The sequence below is a fragment of the Ursus maritimus genome, unplaced genomic scaffold, assembly GCF_017311325.1.
Source record: "Ursus maritimus isolate PB19 unplaced genomic scaffold, ASM1731132v1 scaffold_12, whole genome shotgun sequence".
NCBI classification, from domain to species: Eukaryota; Metazoa; Chordata; class Mammalia; order Carnivora; family Ursidae; genus Ursus; species Ursus maritimus.
In genome coordinates, this window is record NW_024423564.1 from 63,618,247 (window position 1) to 63,642,631 (window position 24,385).

Below are 24,385 nucleotides of genomic sequence, written 5' to 3' on the forward strand. Positions count from 1 at the left end.
AAGCTGTGATGTAATCGTTGAAACCTCACTGAAGAAACAATTGGAAAAATGGTGGTCCGTTATTAACTAATCTGTATTATACTAAGAATAATGAATATTATACTGATATTCCTATTTTATACTTTCACACTATTTCAAGAGTTATACTTTATTTCCCATGTATTTCTTAGCCTTTTATAATTTAATTTTTACTAAAACTTTAAAAATATGTCTAATATTCTCCTCTCAGGCCTCATACTATTAGACTATTTTCACATTTTTCAGTTTTTTCTAATCCTTCCTTTTAATGCCTTCTTTGCCCCTTCTGTGACATATTCCTCGTCTTTTTCCTCATATCTAACCCTTCTATTTTTATTGTTTTGTTTTTGTCTTTAGCTTTCTCTCCTTTATTTCTTACATGTATGAATTGTGCAAGACTCTATCTCTGTTTCAACTTCTCTTCACCAAAGAAGAAAGCTTATAGGGGGAGGGAATTAAAGTAATTTAATGACTGCTGTTATTTGCCTTTAAACATATATATTGCTTTACTTAACCTAGCTTTGAATTTTTAAATTACTTTTTGTCTCCATTTGGATATTACCTGAACTGCTTATAGTAAAATTAATTATTGAATATATTTTTGTCCCTGCTAGAAGGCAAGCTATGTTACAACCATTAGTGTATCTCCATTGCCTAGCTCAGAGTTTGCTATGTAGTTGGCAATTAATACATATTTGTTAAGTAAATAAATGATGTCCTATTGTCACTTTGAAGTTAGCATGTTCAAAATTGAACTCATCAGAAGTTTTCCTTTGCTTCTATATCCACTCATTGTTTGGTGTCCAGATCAAATGCCATCTCTTTTCTGAAACTTCATTAATCCTCACAAAAATCTGTCTCCCTATTCTATATTCCTTTAGCAAATTATACTTTTATTGTACCTTCATTCTGGATTACATTTTACATATTTATGTACAAAATAGGTTGAGGTCAGGGACTAACTTTCTACCCAAAAACAAATACATTATTTAAAATGATCTAAGGTCTTAGAAAAGGAAAGTGGAAGTGTGTCACTGTTCCTTCTGCATAGTGTTGCCCTCTACCCCATCTTGCTACTTTTCACTTATCCTTCAGTCTTTTTTTTTTAAGGCCTATTTATTTATTTATTTGAGAGAGATAGAGAGGGAGAGAGAGTATGCGTGCATGTGCACGAGCAGGGAAGGGGCAGAGGGAGAGAATCTGCAAGCAGACTCCTTGCTGAGTGTGGAGCCTTTCATGGGGCTTGACCTCACAACCCTGAGATCATGACCTGAGCCAAAACTGAGAGTCGGATGCTCAACTGAGTGAGCCACCCAGGCACCGCTGCTTATCCTTCAGTCTTAATTGAGACATTATATCATCTAGGAAACTTTCTGAGCCTTGGTCCGGTCTTGACTATGTGGCTTTTGTTTTTGTATTTGTTTTTTAAAGATTTATTTATTTTTACTTTAGAAAAAGAGAGTGTGGGGAGGAGCATCGAGGGAGATAGGGAGAGAGAATCCTCAAGCAGACTCCCTGCTGAGCACAGAGCCCAATCTGGGGCTGGATCCCAGAACCTGAGATCATGACCAAAGCCGAAATCAAGAGTCCATTGCTCAACTGACTCAGCCACCTGGGCACCTCTGTTTTTGTTTTTTGTACTTCTCTAGCGTCATAAATTTAAGAAATAAGTATCAAGTGCCATTTAGTGCCTGCTCTGTGCTAGGCAACTGGGATAAGCTAATAAACAAAATTGTTATTATCTTGTCTGTCACATAGCCTGCACACTACAGAGAAAGGCAGACATAAGACAAATAATCACTAAATAAGTAATTATCAGTTACTAGGAAGGAAAAACACAGGGTTCTATGTGAGAGTAAAACTATGTAGTTGCGGGGGGGCTGATTAAGAAGGATTCTTTGTAAAGGTGTATCTAACAAATTTCAGTTATGATGATTAAAATTTAGCCAGACAGGAAATGGGGAAAAGCATTTCAAACAAACATAGTATCTTCAAAAGACCTAAGAAATAGAAGAACTTGATGCCTTTGAGGAACAAAAAGGCCCATTTTGGCCAAGGTAGTAGTATTGGCTCATTAGACAGATGAGGAAATTGAGTCTCAAAGAGGTTCAGTGAGTATAGAACATATTAAGGTCATAAAATTAGTAAGTGGGAAAGTCTAGATTCAAATTTTGGACTTTGTAAATCCTTAGTATTCTTTCCATTATACCTTGGCATTCCCGAGTGAAAATTTGAACAAAATCTTTCCAAACTCTGGTATTTTGTTTTCTTTTCCAACACCATAGAAAATTCTTTCACTATTTTCTGTTTTTTAGCAAAGGAGATATTTGTATGTGGAGCCATTGCTGTCAAAAGAAAAGGGATAATTGATTTGGCAGTAGGCAGAGATGCTTCCATTGAATTTGTGGCTTTGAAAACCCATTTTAGCATTTGTTTGACTCAGAGGATTTATGAGCCTTCAGAGTTGTCAGGGTTCTATGGAATCCACTGTCTATATTAATCTGTGGATTTCTTTGGTTTTGTTTTGCCAGTGGAGCATTACAACTCTCAAAATTCATAGCAAGCATCTTACATTCTACTTTATTTACATTCAACAGAATAGCATTGTAAACTTGACTCACTTCTGGCAAATATTTATGTTAATGTTTCACAAAATATACAAACTCCTTGTGGGAATTGATTTATCTAGGCAGCTGATAAAGCATTGAAGTGTTACCTTTTTTTGTTGTTGTTTGTTTTTTCTTTTTCATTTTGATGTGGACTTGGATGGGCAAGGGGAGGGAAGAAGTTGTTATGATACAGATGCAAAGTTGGAAAGGCAAAGTTTTCCCTCCAGAGAATCTTCGTTACCCCTGCAGTGAACTGCCTACAATCCAGGATGTCACAGCCTGCTTGCTTAGTAGCCTGCAAAAACGTCCATATCATGCCAGTTCTGTGCTGTGTTCTAAGTAACTGGTGACTTGTTAGCTTAGAGACCAACTTCAGGAATGTTTTATATAAGGAAACTTCACCAGTGATACTCCTGCCTCCTTTTGTAACCTGGTACAATCATGATATTGCGTTTATCAAAGAATTTTTGCCTTTACGTTTTCCCTTTCTAAATGCTCTTTTTACTAAGAATAATAATTATAACATGAAAGAATGAATTTATTTCCTGAGCTAACTTTTCAATTCTTACTGGAACTTTTCATTTGTGATTTTATTATATCTTGCTCCTCTCAATCTGAAGAAGGAAGTAAGTTAAAAATATTAACTTTAAAGTACTGATTTTACTTGTTCTGACATTCTTAAACATTGGTTTTTGTGGGTGTTTTGCTTGAATGAAGACTGTGGAATTAAGCTTTTTATGACTCAAAATTTGGGGATATTATATGCCAAATGCATGTGTGATTTTTTGTTTGTTAGTTTTGTTTTGTTTTACTTTTTTTTGTTTCCTGAAATACGGTTTTATTATAGTAAGTAGAGAAACATTGTAGAGAATATTTTGTATTATTAAGGAAACATTTAGTATTTTGTTTAAATTTTCTTTTCTTTTTTTTTTATTTTTAAAGATTTTATTTATTTGACAGAGCGAGAGAGCATAAGCAGGGGGAGCAGTAGAAGGAGAGGCAGAAGCAGGCTCCCTGCCAAGCAGGGAGCCTGATGTGGGGCTCGATCCCAGGACCCTGGGATCATGACCTGAGTCAAAGGCAGACGCTTAACCACCTGAGCCACCCAGGCACCCCTAACTTTTATTTTTCAAAGTACACTTATTTCCCTGTACAGTGTTCTCCACCCCACCCATCCCTGAGCATTTTTCTGTTTTTTTTTTTTTTTTTTAAATGGCCTTCTCTGTTTTTTTGTTTGCAGGCAGCTATCAATGGCGTAATACCCCAGGAAAATGGCATTCTACAAAGGTATGTTATAAGGTGCTTAATGGTAGGATGAGAATTAGCCAAGCAAAAATAGAGAATTGTTAATTTTTTTTTATCATTTTGATAGAGCATTTGATCTTTGGTTAGAAGCTCATTAATATAGTTACTGCTCTTTCAGACAATTTTATCAGTTTCCTAAAGTTCCCAACTTTTACTGTATAATGTTTCAGAATGGGTGATACTATTTTTAATGGTGGTTTTATTTTAAAGAAAGCTTTTCAAGGGCATCTTCTAATTCATAAAATGGAAAGAACTGAATTTAAGTAGCTCTAAAGCATGGTTATTACCTACCTCTTCAGGTTTTATCTCTGACCTTACTACATTCTTTCTTTCTTCACTTTTGGTTTCTCAATTAAGTATATGATAATTTGCAACAATTTGAATCAGTCCTTAACTGATAAAACTTCCAAATCACTAAACTATTTCACCTGAAGAGTGCATTGTTAATATGTGGAATGGTCTTCATGGTTTTGTTTCATTGCCAGAGGTTAAAATTGGAAGATGATGTAATTATAAGTTAAAAAATAATTCCTTAAATTAGAAATAACTTTTCATAAGTTTCCTTTCCTTAAAATCGGAGACTGATTTGGATTAAAAGAGGACACTATAGAGTCATAGGAGGTGAAACCATTCTCTCTTCCAAGTGTAGTTTAATTACTTGATCCCCCCCCCTTCTCTTCTCAATTCAAACTTTGGCTTGAATTTGGTGGCTAGAATTTCTAAGTCACTGAAGCATGATCTACTAAGTGCAGATGAGGCAAACAGAAACAGCAGACTAGGAATGAGTTGTTTTGGAGAGGAAGAAAAGTGCTATTGCAAAACCATCAAAAAATTCACCATGAACTGCAAAATGTGCTGTACTTTATAGGAAACTCTGTATATTTAGAAAGAGAGCAAATTCTGTTTGGTACTTGTACTACCCTTAGTAATTAATAGACCTGTTCCCCACCATTTTTAAAAAACTGTCAGAAAGAGTTTCATCCAGAGTAAATGTGGCTGATTTCCAGTCTGTACTTTTTTTTTTTTTTTTTTTTTTCCCCAAAAGCATTCAGTTTTACTGAAACCCTTGTCTAGAAAGCAAACCAGGTGATTACAGGAACTTTCTTTATGATCATTTTTTTTTTCTTAGTTTAGAAAGTTTTAGACTTCTAAATACAGCTCCAGTTTTATTCTTGAGTAAATGTTATTCCACTTTCTGTGCCAAAATTTTTGCTTGTTAAACCCTTGCGGATTCAGCTTCTGGGTTCTGAGTACATATTGGATATATCTTAAAATTAACAGTATTTTGCTATGGATGAACTGTAGAAATTTCCTCATTCCTGGAAACATCCCATCTCTCCTGTTACTGATGATACTTTTTGCTTAATATATTTTATAAGTAGAGATTCAGCACTAAGTCGATTTCTAATACTATAAAATTTGGAGTCTAACTTTACCAGAGTGGGTTTTTATTTGTTTTATTTGCTTGTTTAATTAAAGGAATGAATCATATGTGCACAGAAGAAAATCAGTTGTATCTAGCAATAGTCTTCAATTCTTTCCCTTCCTAACTTTGTTCGTTAGCTTTGAAATCACTGTGGACTTGACGTAGCTGAAAATTCCTCTTATATATCTCCTAACCAGAGGAAAATGAAAGAGGGCTTTTTGTTGCTTTCTCATTGGCTTAACACTGAAAGTGGAAGACTTAGTAGTAGGAATGGTATATGTGGGTAGTTAAAAGGATTTTTGTTTTGTGTGTTTGACTTTTGTAGTGTAGTCTGTGAATGCAGCTGACTCTTAATTTTCAGTTCATACTTCGACAGAGGAAAGAGCTACCAAAAAGATTTTTTAATATGAATTATTTTTGGACAGAGAAGAGCCCAATCCCTGTGGTTTATAGCTTTTTTTTGAAATCGGATTTTTGTGTGAATTCAAAAGTGGGAATATGGTTTTTAATGTACCCATAAAGTTCAAAGCAAAAAAACTAACATTTTTGAAATGCTTAAGGCACTGTGTTAGGTGATTGATATATTTTTCATCATTTAATACTTACTGTAACCTTTAAGAGGTTCGAATTTCATAGTGAGGAAACTGAAGTTTACATAGATTTGCCCAAAGTCACAAGTGTCGTAGATGGTGATGTCTGGATTCTGGATTGTCTCATTTTAAAAGCCATGCTTTTTTTGTGTGTGCTACCAGTCTGCCCTAGTCAAGGTCAGCAAACTAGTCATGTCGTACTTTTTTTTTTTTTTTTTTTTAAATTAAGAGGTTCGAATTTCATAGTGAGGAAACTGAAGTTTACATAGATTTGCCCAAAGTCACAAGTGTCGTAGATGGTGATGTCTGGATTCTGGATTGTCTCATTTTAAAAGCCATGCTTTTTTTGTGTGTGCTACCAGTCTGCCCTAGTCAAGGTCAGCAAACTAGTCATGTCGTACTTTTTTTTTTTTTTTTTTTTTTAAGATTTTTTTCCTTTGGCTAAAAATGTTGGAACTTAATTCAGGTGTATAAGATCTTTCTCCCATAGCTTTGTTTTTACAGTTACTATTTTAGTTGTAAGCAAGTAAAGGCAGATATTATTATCCCTCATTTTACAGGTAGAGAGAATAAGGCATGAAGTGACTTGGCCCAGATGATACAGCATAATGTTAATGGAGTCAGGATATAAGCAAGTCTTCTGCCTCATCCTTCAAGGCTTATTTCACTAGACAATATACTGCTAATACAACATATTTATAAACTGTGTGACTTACGCTCTCATAAATGTAAGCCAGTCAGTCATAAAACATCAAATGTGTGCATGTTTATTTACTACATCTTGGTATAATATTTTATTTATTTAGCATATTGTCCAGAGCCTTTTAAAGCATTATTTTTGGAGACAGTTATTGTTAGAAGGAAGTGCTAATGAATTACTTGTGTTAGTAGACAGCACATACTATGTCTTCTAAAAATTTTATGAATCAGTAGTATAATTTTCCTCACTGATCAAATGTGTAGTTTTTGTCAAGTTATATTTATTTTTTTGACCCAGACAGATATACTGTATGTTTCTTTGTCCATTATTTAATTAATTGAGGAAGCCTAGAGAAGACTAGGCATTTTTTCAGTTATTCACTGTTATGTTTTCAGAATATGTAAATGCTGAGGTTTTAGATATAGAAAATACCCATTTTGGCCAATTAGTTTCTATTTATTGTCTTCTCTGATGCTCATTTAAGAATCTGATTTTTTCTAAAGACAAATTTATCTTTAAAACACGTGTGTTTTTGTTTTGTTGTTTTTATACCTAGAAATTTTACCTTGGGATGGATTTTTAAAAATTGAAATAAACATGTACAGAGTTCCTGTTTACTTTGCTTTGTTCATTGCCTTCCAAGGACATGTGTAGTTTGTAGAGCAAAGTTGAGTAAGGATAAAAACACTCCTTTAGTTGGGTTTAGACTGAAAATAGATTTCTCCATTGAGTTTCCCTTACCAATCAGTGTCTTTTTTTTTAAATTACTAACTAGAAAAGAATAGTGAATAGATCAGATTATGGAATGGTGTCTTCATAGATGACAAGTCTTAAAAATGCTTTTTTTTGAGTCAACAATTTCTTCCTCATTTAACTTAGTTATCTCTTATTACTGATGGGAAGTGCAAGCTATAGCAACTGGCCTTTTACCCTGACTTGCTTCTGACCACTGGACCCCAGAAACCTCACCAAGGTGGCAGAGCCCTGCATTTTTGTGGCATGTATCTTCTTTTTTTTTTTTTTTTTTTTTTAAAGGTTTTATTTATTTATTTCACAGAGATAGAGACAGCCAGAGAGAGAGGGAACACAAGCAGGGGGAGTGGGAGAGGAAGAGGCAGGCTTATAGCGGAAGAGCCTGATGTGGGACTCGATCCCGGAACGCCGGGATCACGCCCTGAGCCGAAGGCAGACGCTTAACCGCTGTGCCACCCAGGCGCCCCTGGCATGTATCTTCTAATCTCTATCATACATTTATTTGTCTTATCAAAGCATCCAAGTACTTGCTACTTTTCTCTTCAGGATTAATTCACATTGTTATCATTGTAGTGTAGTTTTGTGGAATGTCCAGGTGATCAAGATCTCTCCAGACTAGATTGTTATGCTAGAGAGAGGATAGTTGACATAATCTTCTGAAAAAGACAGTGAAAGTATGTTGTATACCCTGCTGGGTAAAAGTAAAATGCTTGTCTTGGTGATTGTAAATTAATATATAGAAAAAAAGTATATGCAAGATAGTTGCTTCCTATTACTAACCCTTCCTACATAGTAACTCTGACTCCTTGAATCAGGAAGCCAATATAGAATGTCTGCCAGTTACTGAGTATATCTCTTTCAATTATGCATTCAGAATCTGGAGAAGAAATTGCAGGGTAGGTTGACAGATTGTTTGAACATGGTATGAGTGGATTTGGGCCCAAACTTCATTTACCACCATAATCTTCCACTTTTATATCCCCAGGAATTAGTATCAGTTTAGAGTCAGCATCTAGTAATCCCCTAAAAATTTAGATATTTTCCTTTTGTCAGTACACATCCTAGTAAATGGCTACAGGCCTTTTAGGAGAAGTCTTAGGAAAATTTCCAATACATATGTATGGCTCTGTTGTATTGTCTTTGTGGGGATCAGGGACTTTATGTCTGTGAAACAACTTGCATTTGGAAACTGAGAGTGACTGTGACTACTCATTAGTTTTAAGTACTTTCTCTGTAAAATCTTGAGGATACAGCCATTAAAAACACAAATGTATGCTGCAACATGGACGGCACTGGAGGAGATAATGCTAAGTGAAATAAGTCAAGCAGAGAAAGACAATTATCATATGGTTTCACTCATTTATGGAACATAAGAAATAGCAGGAAGATTGGTAGGAGAAGAAAGGGGGGTAATCAGAAGGGGGAATGAAGCATGAGAGACTATGGACTCTGGGAAACAAACTGAGGGCTTCAGAGGGGAGGGGGTTGGGGGAATGGGTTAGGCTGGTGATGGGTAGTAAGGAGGGCACATATTGCATGGTGCACTGGGTGTTATGAACTAATGAATCATAGAACTTTACATCAAAAACCAGGGTGGTGCTGTATGGTGACTAACATAATATAATAAAAAATATTATTATTAAAAAAAATAAAAACAATAAAAACACAAATGTGAACTTTGCCTTTGTGGAACTTATATTCTCTGAGGGTGTCTTAAATGTCAAATGATTAATACCAATTATAATTGGTAAGTGTGAGGAATTAGAACCAGGCTGAGGTAGTAAAACATACTCTGAGTTGAAAAACATTGAATCTGAGATATGAAGGGTGAATATAATTAGCTAGAAGAAAGATGGAATATTGGGATGAGATTGGAAAGAGAATATTCTTAGAAGGAATAGTTTGTGTTCCCCTATGAAAAGGGAAGGATCAAGGTGAGATAGAAGAAATGAAAGGCTGTTGTGGATGTTAGCATAGAGAGATTGGAGATAGTCTAGCACAAGCTAAGGATGGGAAGGTAGATAGGATTTGGATCATATAGGGACTTATATGCCTCTTTAGCTTGGTATAAAGAGCAGAGGGGAGTATTGAAGAAAATGACATGAAGACATTTCTATTATTTCATCTTTGTGGTGGTATGGAATGACATGGAGGGGAGCAAGGGAACATTCAGAGAGATAGTTAGGAGGCTGTTGCATCAGTTCACACAAGAGCTGCTTGTGGCTTGCACTAGGGTGTCAGCTTCAGAGGGGAAAGGTGAATGACTTAACTAAAAGATATTTAGAAGGTAGAATAGAAAGGACTGACTTGATAGGGAGTTGAGAGAGAAGAAGGTATCAAGGATAATGCCGGAAGTTTCTGGTTTGGGTAGCTGATATGAGGAATAATGGAGGGAGGGGGAGTTTCAGGCTTGGGGAAACACTTTTTTTTTATGAGTTAAACTTTGGATATACAGAGTTTGAGGTTTGAGATTTTACTAGTTACCAGGCAGTGTGCTAAGCTATTCATGTAGTTACCTGATTTAATCCCTACAAATATAGTTTTCCCACTTTACAAATGAGATAACTATTAAGTGGGCAGAACAAAGATTTTATTTTTATTTTTTAAGACTTGAATGTGTTTGAATGTTACTGAGAAGAATCCAGAAGAGAAGGAGCTGTTGAAGATACTGGAAAGGAAAAGCATACCATAATATAAAGCTAATTAGAAGATGGTTTTAGATAGGATGATGTTGCCTCTGTTTCACAGAGAGAGAAAAAGAGTACATATGCTGGTTAGTTTGTGGATTTGATGTCAAAAAAGTAAGGGAATTTCATCTTGATGGCATCTGTTTTCTATGCAAAGCAGGAAAAAAATCATCTTTATAGACTGAGGAGTACAATAGAATGGAAATTTAAGGATGGTAAATTTCTGAGTTTTGTGGAAAGTAGAGTTAATCAGATGTTTCAGTGAGCAAATGAAAGTGAATGAAGAAGATGCTGTTCTTTATTCATAAAAATTAATGTTTTACTAGCATCATAACAACATAAGGCAAAAGTCTGATTAAATGCTAAATGGTATGTATGATACTGCTAATACACATAGAAAGGCAAAGATGGGCAGGAAAGTAATGTGGCTTTCAGTCACCAGGAAAGATTTTATGGAGGAAGTAAAACTGTAGTTAGACCTTGATGCACAGGTAGGTAAATTTGATTGGAAGACCAACACAAGCCAAGTATGGAATGGGTCCTTAGTGGTAATCTCTAATGATATGGTTGATAATAATCTTTCTTTTTATGTCAATATTTCAGTGACTATGGAGGTGAGACTATACCAGGACCTGCATTTGATCCAAGTCACCCAGCTTCAGCTCCTGCTCCCTCTTCCTCTTCAGCATTTCGACCTGTAATGCCATCTAGACAAATTGTAGAACGGCAGCCTCGGATGCTGGACTTCAGGGTTGAGTACAGAGACAGAAATGTTGATGTGGTACTTGAAGACAGCTGTACTGTTGGTAAGGTTTTCCTAGCATAAAGCCTTCATAAATAAACAGTTTATTAGGTAAACATTTAGTTTATATTCTTTTCTTTTGAGTTGATTGCCAATAAGAAGGGGAAAAAAGGCAAATTGAAGCCGATATTTTCCATATAGATAATTATGCTGCATTTTAAAATACCATGTTGATACTGAGGCAAGTTTGAGAATAATTTTTTTGTTCCACTTATATGGAATGGTATAAGATGCTGTTTTAGGGCAGATGCAAATCAGACTTTAAATATATTGTGTATTGTACTTTATAGCTCAAATTCATTCATTTTTCATGCTGTAGTTAATGAGAGATAAGAAATAAGACATGTTTCCATCACTCCTTTTCCCTGCCAGTTGAATAAGTGTTTCAATACTATCCTTTCAGAGGAAACTTAAAATGTATGCCTGCCATTATTGGACAGATTTTACCAAATTCTGTTCTTTTCTTATCTTTTTTCTTTTCTTTTCTTTCTCTGTCCCTCCCTCCCTCTCTCCCTCCCTCTCTTCCTCCCTTTCTTTTCTTTTCTTTTCTTTCTTTCTTTCTTTCTTTCTTTCTTTCTTTCTTTCTTTCTTTCTTTTTTCTCTCTCTCTCTCTCTTTTTTGTTTCTTTCTAAAATATTTTATTTATTTATTTGACGGAGAGAGAGAGAGAGAGAGAGCAAAAGCAGGCAGAGCCACAGGCAGAGGGAGGGGAAGAAGCGGCTGGACGTGTGCCGGATCCCAGACTCTGGGATCATGACCTGAGCTGAAGGCAGACGCTTAACCAGCTCAGCCACCCGGGTGCCCCAATTTTACCAGATTTCTATTGAGAAACTAAGTTGAATTCATATTTGATTCAGATTACTTGACCCGTTAATGTTATTTTGCCTTAAATCTAAATTCCAGATATTTCTGATGGCTTTGTTTTTTAAGGGAAGATTCTTGACTGATTTTATTTAATTTTTTAATTCAGGTACATTACAGGGGCACCTGGGTGACTTAGTAGGTTAAGTGTCCAACTCTTGATCTTAGCTCAGGTCTTGATCTCAGGATTGTGAGTACACGCCCTGCGTTGGGCTTCAGGCTGGGTGTGGAACCTACTTTAAAAAAAAAATAGAAGAAGAGGTACGTTGCAGAGAAAAGAAAAACTGTTAAAAGATTGATTATTCTCAAACATTAATCAGATTGTTTATTCCCTTACTTAAAGCCATTTAGAAATTTTTCACTGGTTTAGGATAAAATTCAACTCCTTTACCATGGCCTGTAAGTCTCTTCTTGATCAGGCTCCTGCTACATCTCAGGTTTTCATCTCTTACCACTTTCGTCCTTGCTCACCATGCCTAAGTTGTTTTGGACTTGTTTAAGTTCCTCGAATAGGTTATTAGCCCGCTCAAGACCTTTGTACATGTTCCTTCTTCTGCCCAGATTTCTTTAGTCCATTCATTTTTTTCCCCACGCTCATTCCCATGCCCCCTGTATACTCCTTTTTTCCCCCCTAAATTGTGGTAAAAAAGCACATAATATGATATTTATCCTTTTAACAAATTTTTAAATGTATAATATAGTTTTGTTACTATATGCACATTGTCATACAGCAGATCTCTAGAACTTTTTCATCTTATGTAATTGAAACTTTGTATCTATCAGATGGCAACTCCCCATTTTCCCCTTCCACCAGCCCCTGGCAACAATCATTCTACTTTCTGCTTAGATGAATTTGACTACTTTAAATAGATCATGTAAGTGGATTCATACAGCGTTTGTTCTTCTGTGTCTGGCTTATTTCACTTAGTATGATATCCTCAAGTTTCATCCATGTTGTAGCATATTACAGGATTTTCTTCTTTTTTTTTTAATGCTGACTAATAATCCATTGTATGTATATACTATATTTTCTTTCCATTCACCCATCTATGGATATTTAGGTTGTTTTCACCTCTTGGATATTGTGAATAATGCTGCAGTGAACATGAGATTGCAAATATGTCAAGATCCTGCCTTCAGTTTTTTTGGATAAATACCCAAAAGTGGAATTGTTGGGTCATATGTGGTTCTATTTTTAATTTTTTGTGGAATATCCATACTCTATTCCATAATGGGTACACCATTTTAACATTCCTGCCAATATAAAATGCATAACGGTTCCAGTTTTTCCACATCCTTGCCAACACTTGCTATTTTCTGTTTTGCTTTTGATTTATAATGGCCTTCTTAACAGATATGAGGTGATATCTCATTGTGGTTTTGGTTTGGATTTCCATGATGATTAGTGATGTTGAGCATCTTCTTATATACCTGTTGGTTATTTGTACGTCTTTAGAGAAATGCTTATTTGGGGCCTTTGCCCATTTTTATTTTTATTTTTTTTAATAATTTTTTATTATGTTATGTTAGTTACCATACAGTATATCCTTAGTTTTTGATGTAGTGTTCCATGATTCATTATTTGCATATAACATCCAGTGCACCATGCAATACGTGCCCTCCTTAATACCCATCACCGGCCTATCCCAGTCCCCCACCCCTCTCCCCTCTGAAGCCCTCAGTTTGTTTCCCAGAGACCATAGTCTCTCATGGTTCATTCCCCCTTCTGTTTATCCCCCTTCATTCTTCCCTTCCTTCTCCTACCGATCTTCCTGCTATTTCTTATGTTCCATAAATGAGTGAAACCATATGATAATTGTCTTTCTCTGCTTGACATATTTCACTTAGCATAATCTCCTCCAGTCCCATCCACGTTGCTGCAAATGTTGGGTAATCATTCTTTCTGATTGTATATATGGACCACATCTTCTTAATCCAGTCATCTGTTGAAGGGCATCTCGGCTCCTTCCACAGTTTAGCTATTGTGGACAATGCTGCTATGAACATTTGGGTGCATATGGCCCTTCTCTTCACTATGTCTGTATCTTTGGGGTAAATACCCAGTAGTGCAATTCTTTGCCCATTTTTAAATCAGGTTATTTACTTTTTTGCTTTTGAATTATAGGATTTTTAAATATATTTTGAATATCAACTCCTTAACAAATATATGCTTTGCAAATATTTTCTCCTTCACAGTCTCGTTGATTGTTTCCTTTGCTGCACAAAAGTTTTTTAGTTTATCTAGTCCCACTTGTCTATTTTTACTTTTATTGTCTTTGCTTCTGGTGTCATATCCATGAAATCATTGCCAAGACCAATGTATGAAGCTTTTGCTTTATCTATGAGTCTTATAATTTCAGATATTATATTTTAAGTCTTTAACCCATTTTGAGTTAATTTTTGTATATGGAATAAGGTAAAGGTCCATTTCACTCTTTTGCATGTAGATATCCAGTTTTCCTCACACCATTTATTAAAAAGACTATCCTTTCTCCATTGTGTAGACTTGGCATTCTTGTCAAATCATTTGACCCGTATGCATGGATTAATTTCCAGGCTTACTGTTCTGTTGCATTTTTTCTGTATGTTTTTCTTTATGTGAGTACCTACTGTCTTGGTTACTTTGTAAAATATTCTGAATTCAGGAACTGTGAGGCCCCCAGCTTCGTTTTTCTTTCTCAAGATTGTTTTGACTATATAGGGTCCTTTGTGGTTCCTTATGAATTTTAACATTGTTTTCTGCAAAAATGTCTGCAAAGATGCCATTGGGATTTTGATAGGGATCACATTGAATCTGTAGGTTGCTTTGGATGGTATGGATATTTTAACAATACTGAGTCTTTCAGTCCATGAACATGTGATATCTTCATTTGTTTGTTTCTTCTATACTTTCTTTTAGCGTTATTTTACCATTTTTGTTGTACAAATCTTTTGCTTCTTCGTTAAGTTTATTCGTGTGTATTTTATTCTTTTTGATGGTTTTGTAAATGAGATTGTTCTATTAGTTTCCTTTTTAGATTATTTGTTGTTAGTGTAGAGAAATATAACTAGTTTTTGTATGTTAATTTTGTGTCTTGTAACTTTGCTAAATTTGTTTATTAGTTCCAGCAGGGTTTTTTTTCTTTTTTAATGGAATCTTTAGGGTTATTTATGAATAATACCATCTGGAAACCTAGATAATTTTATTTCTTACTTTCTGATTTGGATGCCTTTTATTTCTTTTTATTGCCTAATTGCTCTGGCCAGGACCTCAGATACTCTGGTGAATAGAAGTGGCAACAGTGGGCATTCTTGCATTGTTCATGATCTTTAGAGGAAAAGATTTTAGTTTCACTGTTGAATATGATATTAGCTGTGAACATTTCACGTATAGCCTTTATTGTGTTGCAGTAATTTTCTTCTGTTTCTAGTTTGCGTATTTTTATCATGAAATGGTGTTAAATTTTGTCAGTATGGTGTATCACATTGATTGATTTCTGTATGTTGAACCATCTTTGCATCACATGCATAAATTTCCTTTGGTTATGGCGTATGATCCTTCTCATGTGCTGTTGAATATGGTTTTCTGATATTTTGTTGAGGATTTTTGCATCTATATTCATCAGGGTTGTTGGCTTCTAGTTTTTATTCTTGTTCTTGTAGTGTCTTTGTCTGGCTTTGACATCAGGGTAATGTTGACTTCATAAAGTGAATTTGGAAGTGTTCTCTCCTCTCTAATTTTGAGGACGAGTTTGAGAAAGAGCAACATTAATTTTTCTTTAGATGTTTGGTAGAATTCTCCACTGAAACCATCTGGTGCTGAATTTTTCTTTGTGGGAAGTTTTTGATTACTGATTAAGTCTCTTTACTAGTTATAGATTTGTTTAGATTTTCTATTTCTTCAGGTTCAGTCTATGTAGGTTATATGTTTCTATGAATTTATCCATTTCTACTAGGTTATCCCATTTGTTGGCATATGTCTCTATATTCATACTTATTTCTGTGACATCAGTTGTGATGTCTCCTTTTTCCTTTCTAATTTTACGGAGTTTTCTTTTTTTTCTTAAGTTTAGGCTAAAAGTTTATCCGTTTTCTTGATCTTATCTTTTCTTTCTTTTTCTTTCTTTCCTTCTTTCTTTTCTTTCTTTTCTTTTCTTTTCTTTTCTTTTCTTTTCTCTCTTCTCTTCTCTTCTCTTCTCTTCTCTTCTCTTCTCTTCTCTTCTCTTCTCTTCTCTTCTCTTCTCTTCTCTTCTTTGACAGAGAGAGAGACAGCCAGCGAGAGAGGAAACACAAGCAGGGGGAGTGGGAGAGGAAGATGCAGGCTCCCAGTGGAGGAGCCTGATGCAGGGCTCGATCCCAGGAGTCTGAGATCACGCCCTGAGCCAAAGGCAGACGCTTAATGACTGAGCCACCCAGGCTCCCCTCTTGATCTTTTCTAATATCAACTCTCAGTTTTGCTGATTTTTTAAGAATTATTTTTCTGTTCTCTTTTAATTTCTGCTCTAGTCTTTATTATTTTCTCCCTTCTAACTTTGGGCTTAGCTTGTTCCTTTTTTTAAACTTACTTGAGGTGTAAAGTTAAGTTATTAGATCTTTCTTCTTCTTCTTTTTTTAAATGTAGGCACTTACTGCTATTGTATTTTTGTTTGCATTTGTCTCCAGATATTTTTTAATTTCTCTTTTGATTTTTTTTCTTTGATCTTTTGGTGGTTTAGGCGTAAGTTGTTTAATTTCCACAGATCTGTGAACTTTCCAGGATAGATGACATGTTAGATCACAAACAAGTCTTTTTTTTTTTTAAAGATTTATTTTTAATTTTTTAAAAAGATTTTTACTTATTTATTTGAGAGAAAGAGAGAGCAAGTGAGCATGAGAAGGGAGAGGGGTGGAGGGAGAAGCAGACTTGCTGCTGAGCAGGGAGCCCGATATAGGGCTTGATTCCAGGACTCCAGGATCATTATCTGGGCTGAAGGCAGCCGATTAACCGACTGAGCCACCTTGGTGCCCCTAAAAATTTATTTATTTATTTGAGAGAGAACATGGGGGGGAGTGGGAGAGGGAGAGAATCTCAAGCAGACTCCCTACTGAGCTTGGAGCCTGACACAGGGCTTGATCTCATGACCCTGAGATCATGACCTGAGCTGAAATCAAGAATTGGATGCTTAACCAACTGAGCCACCCAGGTGCCCCAGGTCACAAACAAGTCTTAATAGATTTAAGAAGATTGAAATCACTTCAAGAATGTTTTCCTGCCGTAGTATAATAAAACTAAAAATCAATAGTAGTTTCCTTCTGCTTCTTTCTTCTTAAATTTATTAAGACTGATTTACAGCCTATCATGGCATCTACCCTGCAGGATGTTCCATGTGTGCTTGAGAAATACGTGTATTTTGCTCCTTTTCAGTGTAATGTTTCATATATGTCTGTGTTAGGCCCATTTGGTCTACAATTGTCATTCAAGCCCTGTGTTTGCTTACTGAACTTCTGTGTGGAAGTTTCGTCCATTATTGAAATCCCCTACTATTGTGTTGTTGTGTATTTCTCCCCTCAGCTCTGTCATTGTTTCCTTCATATATTGTATGCTTTGATGTTGGGTGCATATGTGTATATAATTATTACATGTTCCTGGTGAATTGACTCTTCTATCATTATATAATGTCCTTTCTCTCTTTTGAAAGTTTTTGACTTACAGTCTGTTTAGTCAGTGTAAGTATGGTCACCATGCTCTCTTTTGGTTACCATTCTGTCCTTTCACTTCCATTCTGTGTGTCCATGAATCTCAACTGAATCTCTTGTAGATACCATATAGTTGAATTTTGTTTTTTAAAAATCCATTCAGCTAGTCTGTGTCTTTCGTTAGGGAGTTTTATCCATTTACATTTAAAGTAATTACTGGTGGGAAAGGACTTACTGTTGCCATTTTGTTGATTATTTGCTTTGTCTCCTAGCTTTTGTTCCCTCTTTCTCTTGCCATCTTCCTTTGTGTTTGTTGATTTTTTTTTTGTAGTGTCATGCTTTGATCTTGTTCTGTTTTCTTTTGTGTCTCTTCTATAGCTGTTTTCTTTGTATCTTCTCATCTTCTCTAGCTGTTATCTTTGTAGTTAACCATGGGGCTTAAATAAGACATAGTTTTTAATAATCTGTTTTAACCTGATATTTTCAGTCATCTATAAAACTAGTCTTTGTCCCCTCCCTTCATTATTGATATCACAAATTACATCCTTTCATGCTATGTACCATTAACATTTTATAGTTACAATTATTTTGTATGCTTTTATCTTTTAACTTCTAAACCAGATTAAGTTATTAAGCACTACTGTTACAGTATTCTGTACTTGTCTAGAGTTTTTGTGGTTGTCTATATATTTACCATTAACAGCTTTATACTCCTGTGTTGTTATCTAGTTTCCTTTTGGTATAACTGGAGTACTCTATTTAGTATTTCTTATAAGGCAGTGTTGAACTTTCTCAGCTTTTGTTTATCTGGGGAAAGTCTTTATTTCCCCTTAATATATGAAGAACAGTTTTCCTGGACATAGTATTCTTGTTTGGTAGTTTTTTTTTCTTTCAGCACTTTTAATATATCATCCTATCCCCTCTGGCCTGCAAAGTTTCAGTTAAAAATCTGCTGATACTGGGGGCTCCCTTTATGTGATGAGCTTGTCACTTCTTGCCTTCAAATTCCTTTTTTTCCTTTAATTTGACAATTTGATTTTTATGTTTTTTTTGGTATAGACTTTTTAGGATTTATTACTTTTTGGATCCTTTGTGGTTCATGAGTCTGCATGTCGATTTCCTACCCCAGATTTGGGAAGCATTCACCATTATTTCTTCAAATAAGCCTTCTGCCCCTTTGTCTTATTTTCTGCAACTCCCATAATGCATATATTGTTCCTTTAATGGTTTCCCATTAGTCCTCTGGCTTTTTTTTAGTCTTTCTCTTGCTTTTTTCTTTTTTCTCTTCCGACTGGATAATTTCAAATGACTTGTCTTCAAGTTCACCCATTCTTTCTTCTGGGTGATCAAGTCTGTTGTTGAGCCCCTTTAGTGACTTCAATTCAGTTATTATATGCTTTAGCTCCAAAATGTGCTTGGTTCTTTTTTTTTTTTATAAGTTTCTATGTCTTTGTTGATAAAAACCCATCTACTGATATTTGAAAAATAGTTTATCTTTACAATAGTAATTAGTCAGAATTGACCCTGCTTATTGTTCATACATATTTTCGATAATATTGCTAAGGCATTCTTGGTGTGTTAGTAGGGGAACCCCTTATATAGGGTTTTACTAGGCTTTTACTTTCCTAGTTTAGTGATGAATATATTTATTATAGGGGAAAGAATTCAGTACCATATCACACTTTCTCTTTTACTTAAAATTATCTCAGATTTTTATCTGTTAAAAAAAAACTGGAAAGACATCTTATATTAAATAAATTTTAACTGCTATTAAGTAGCATGTGGCTGAATAGTTAACAATGTCTCATTTCAAATTGACCTTATTCTTTTTGTTGATGGAATATTTGGTATGTGTTGGAAGTAAATGGATCACTTGAACCACCCTTTTCATTGGTTCTCTCAGTTGGAATGAAGTCCCTGCTTATTTCAGAGATGGTGAGCAGAAAATGCTGGCTTCTCTGGATGATATATGTTAATGTTACACTTTAATTCTATCTGAATTTGGAGGATAGTCTATGAAACTATTTTAAAGCTTTATTATAAAAACATGTGATAGACTTTCCAGAAATCACATTTGTTAACCTGTTGGCTTTATAATTCGTTGTAAAAGCAGACTTTTCCCCAAGTATGGTAGAGTAGAAAGTCAAGTCATCATTCTGTTTGAAAACAAATAAAATTAAAATACTTACAAACATATAAATAAAATGTGATTCAAAAGAAATTATATACAGATATTGTACAATACACAGCTTCTCCTAATTATTCCAGTTTTTTATTTGTTCTGGATTACAGTTATTCTTTTATTATGAATTGCATGCCAGAGAATCATGTTGTGCATCTTTTCTGTGTTCACTATTAAGTTTGCTGATATGAATCACTGTGGAAGTTATTGTGCAGACATATTTGGGACTTGATGAAAATTTTTTCTTCTTTCACTGCATTCGGTTAATTAAGTTCTGTTAGTTTTATAGCAATATAATGTGAATCCTTTCTTTATTCTTACGACCTCTGTTACAGTTCAGGAGTTAATCTCTGTCATGAATTATTAACATAATTCCTCTAATTTCTATTCTTTAAGTTTCTTTATTTCTGTAGGCTGTATTTTACATAGTTGTCCTATAGTGGTGTTTCAACAATGTAAGTCTTCTTATACATCTTTCAGTGGTTCCTTATTTCCTATATTCTATTTGATTTGCCCTTCCTTGTTTTAGTTTTTCTAGAAAACTCACACTCATATTATAATATTACATACATGTAAATATCTCTCCTTTATGAAGCCTTTCCTAACCTCCATGGACATAGTTAAGTTGATTCATTCTTGGATTTTAAAACATCTTATTCTTTCTTTGTGTTTCAGATTTCCTTTGAATGTTAACTTCTCAAACTGAGAGACTAGGTCTTCTTCTGTAATTATCCAAGCACAATGGTTAGCACAGAGCAGTATCTGTTGAGAAAATAAATGGCTCAGTAAATGAGCATATGTATGTATTTGTTTGTATATTAAAATATTTACCATAAGAAAATTTAAAAATACACTCAGTAAAGTTTAGCTGACCTGCAATATAATTGTTAAATACTTTATATATATATAGACCAACTTACTGTTATTAAGGAATTTGGATAAATACTAATTTTTCTGTGTATGTATAAATATTAAAATGCAAAGAGATGCTAAATAAGATACAGTTTTCCGTGTTATTATCAGGAAGTCTCAACAATGTATAAAAGCAAGCCTAAAGGCAGCCAACAACTTTATATCACAGTGACACCTAGTGGTAATTGTATTGGTCTGTTAATATTTTTAGTGTGTTATTTATTTATTTATTTATTTATTTATTTATTTATTTGTTTATTTTTGCAGTTTTGTTTTATTATGGAATCCTTCTGGGTTTTCTTATCTTGAATAAATTTAAAGAATTATTTTAAGACACCGTTTTTTCTATAAAATACTATCTAGTATGTAGTAGTATGATCTTGAGGGTAGGAATTATTGTGTATTTTTATGCCTATCAGGTATAACACTGGATTTAACATAACATACAAGTATTTGTTCAATAAAGTTTGTTGAGTCAGTGCCGTCAGCAAATCTGTCTGCTTTTGCTGGGCCTATTCAGCATAGCCTTAGTTTCGTGTCTGGAATGGAAAATAGAAAAATAGGTCTGTCTTTAGCTTAACTACTTCCCTCATTTTCTTTTCTGTTTTTAATCTACTTTCTTAAATCTGCTTTTATTATATTGGATAACATTTTAGTTTAAATGAATCAGATTGAGTATGAAAATAGTTAAAACATTTAGCAAGTGCGTTTTGAGCCTAAGAAGTAGTTTAGGATATTTCAAACTAGTTTTTTTCTTGAATCTGTGAACTTAGTTTCCAGTCTTGACTTTGTAACTCAGATTAACTATGTAATTTTTGGCATATGCCTTTACCCCTCTATGCTCAGCCACCCTTTATGAATAATAAACACCGTATAAGTGGTTTTTGTTGTTGTTGTTAGTACACGTGAAAAGAGAGGAAGAATAGCAATCTTATTTGTCTTACACAGATGTTATGAGCATGAAATGACAAGAAGACTGATTATAGCTTGTATTGGTAGGGAGGGGGGGTGTCTGCAAATGTTGTGCATGAGTTGCTTTGTCCTTTGGACCATCTGCAAACTGACGTTTATTGCCTCCATGCCAACATTTGTGCACTCCCCAAATTATAAGATCATTTCAATATCTAAATAAGCAGTATCTCAAGTTGGGCCTTAATGTGCATAGTTACTTTTTATTTATGCATTAGGAATGTTTCTTTAACCTCGTTTCACATTTCTAAATACTGTATTTTCAGTAAAAATCTTTTTTTTTTTTTAAATAGAGAAGTACTTTTCCTTTCTCTCATTCTGAAGTCCCTGCTCTTGGCAGTATTTTTATAGAGTTTAAGGTTGCCATTTTATAAAAAGCCTTTACACTTTATGTAAAATTATTTTTGCCTCAACTGCTTGTATCACTTATGTCATTTTTTGTTGTCTTCAAAACAAAGAAATGAAGATCAGAAGCATAGACTTATGTTTTCTAACATCTTATTTTTACCATTTATCTTTCAGTCTCCTCATCCTCTGATAATTCCCTATCATCTTTGTTCAAAAGACTCTAAGATGACTTAAAAAAAAAGATTTATCTATCTATCTATCTATTTATTTATTAGAGAGCGAGAGAGAGAGTGTGCACACGCACAAGCAGGGCGAACAGCAGGCAGAGGGAGAAGCAGGCTCCCCACTGAGCGAGGAGCCTGATGTGGGACTCGATCCCAGGACCCTCTGGGATCATGACCTGAGCTGATGCAGATGCTTAACCAACTGAGCCACCCAGGCATCCCTTTATTCATTTTTTAATACAGACACACACACACACATATATACATATAATATTGCCTATTGTACACCAGCCACTATGCTCACTGTACTTGGTTCCTGTACAACACTTACAACAATACTGTGAGGCAGTGTTTCAAAGATGAATAAACTGAAGCTCGGAGAATTTCTAAATCACAAATTCAGTCTTAAACTGCATTTAGAACTCATGATCTTTTCAATGAAATAATTTCTATTATGAAAGTAGATAGTGCTGTAAGGATATTGAAAAGGAAGATTCAGTTTTAACTAGTGTCTTAGGAGTATGGGAAGGGAATAATTAGGGTTTTGAGGGTGGTCAGGAAAGATTTCAGAGGGACCAACTTACAAAATACGAATCAAAGTATGTTATGTGGATATAGTCATTGAGAAGTTTATTCTAGGCAAGGAAAGCCCAGAAGCAAGAACGATAATGGGGTGTCTGGCAGAATAATGAGGAATATGAAGCTGGGGTTGTCTTCAGGTAGTTGAACAGTTCACTTCAGTGGAACCTCTCCTTTTCCACCAGTGACAGATTTATGCTACGCTTTCTTCCCCTGATCCTGCCTTAGTCCCTGCTTCTGCCCTTGTATACTCATTGACTTACTATTTTCACATTACCTTGAGATAGCCAGAAACTGTATCCACACTTTATATTTGTGAGAATTGACAAAAGAGAATAAATGATTTACTGGTTCATGGAGATTAATGACTGTGGAGGGATCTGTAAAAACTAGTCCACGTGGCCACAAAATTCAGCAGTATTTTACACATTTTTTGTCTTAGGGTCATCTAGTGTATGCTTAAGTATTCTTAGCAATGGGATGCTTATTAATTTTCATTACTTCATTTGTTTAGCAACTGTCTAAAATTTTATAAATAAAAACATACACCAATCACATGGAAAAAAGGAGGTATCAGTTGCATGTGTTTGTTTTTCCTTAATTTTGAGTTGCTACCTGTAAGCTCCATTCCTTTGACCTCACTCTTCTTTCAGAGACAGACCTCACAAGGTAAATATATTTTCTCTCTTGACAGTTCTTCAGCTACTAAAAGACAGTACTGTTTTTTTCTCCCATTTCTTCAGGTTAAACATCTTTAATTCATTCAACCATCCCAGAGTTGTATTGAAATTAAAATACATACTGTATGGGGATATAGTGTATAAAGTATGGTGATTATAGTTAACAATGTATTTATATTTGAAATTTGCAAAGAGTGGATTTTAAGTTTTCATCACAAAAAAATTATAACTGTAAGGTAAGTGATGTTAACTAAACTTATTGTACTAATTATTTTGTAATATACACATATATCAAATCATTATGTTGTACACCTTGAACTAATATATCAATTAAATCTTAATAAAACTGAAAAAATACATACTATAGATGACAGTTGTTGTTAGTCATATTTTCTGAGGCATCACTTTCAGATACTTTTCGTTTTAGAACTGTGATTCATTTTAGGAGATCAGTGCTGCATATACAGTGTGACACTCATACGAATGCCCGCCTTAGGTTGAGAGACCATTGTTGATCTGTCCTCTTCCCTGAATGAAGGATGTTATTTCCTTTTTCTTTTTTTTTTAAAGATTGTATTTATTTATTTAGGTATGTATGTATGTGTGTGAGAGAGAGAGAACACAAGTGGGGGAGGGCAGGAGCAGAGGGATAAGCAGACTCCTTGCTGAGTGTGGAGCCCAACACAGGGCTTGATCCCAGGACCCTGAGATCATGACCCCGAGCTGAAGTCAGATGCCTAACTGAGTCACCCAGGCGCCCCAGAGGCATGTCATTTCTATTTGTGTAACCTGTATTAATTTTTGGAACCACTGTTTCATGATGTTTCTGAGTCTCACAGTGAGATGATGACTGGTATTACTTCCTGCCCTGTGCTCACTCTATTTATCTTTGTAAAGCAATTGTTTCATGGTTTCTCAACAAGTCTGTCTTTATGTTAGACTGTGAGTTCTTTAAAGACATACATAATTTCTTCTTATTTTTATATTGTGCTTGGTGCTTGGCAATAGTCAGCATTAATAAAATATTTGTTGAATGCCTTTGTAGAATAATGGGATTAGCGATGGTCTAATACTAAAACTTTTAG

The 24,385-nt window shown here is 34.8% G+C and overlaps 1 protein-coding gene across 4 annotated transcripts in view; it reads left to right on the forward strand.

Moving 5' to 3' along the window:
• FAF1 (Fas associated factor 1) overlaps positions 1 to 24,385 on the forward strand; it is a 484,187-nt gene that overhangs the window by 140,329 nt on the left and 319,473 nt on the right. For 3 of the 4 annotated variants that reach the window (XM_008699225.2, XM_040627323.1, XM_008699226.2), the window contains 2 exons: positions 3,868 to 3,914; positions 10,692 to 10,894. In XM_008699225.2, the coding sequence (XP_008697447.1) occupies positions 3,868 to 3,914; positions 10,692 to 10,894 (250 nt within the window). The remainder of the gene's footprint in view (positions 1 to 3,867; positions 3,915 to 10,691; positions 10,895 to 24,385) is intronic. The other variant, XM_040627324.1, reaches the window with a different exon arrangement.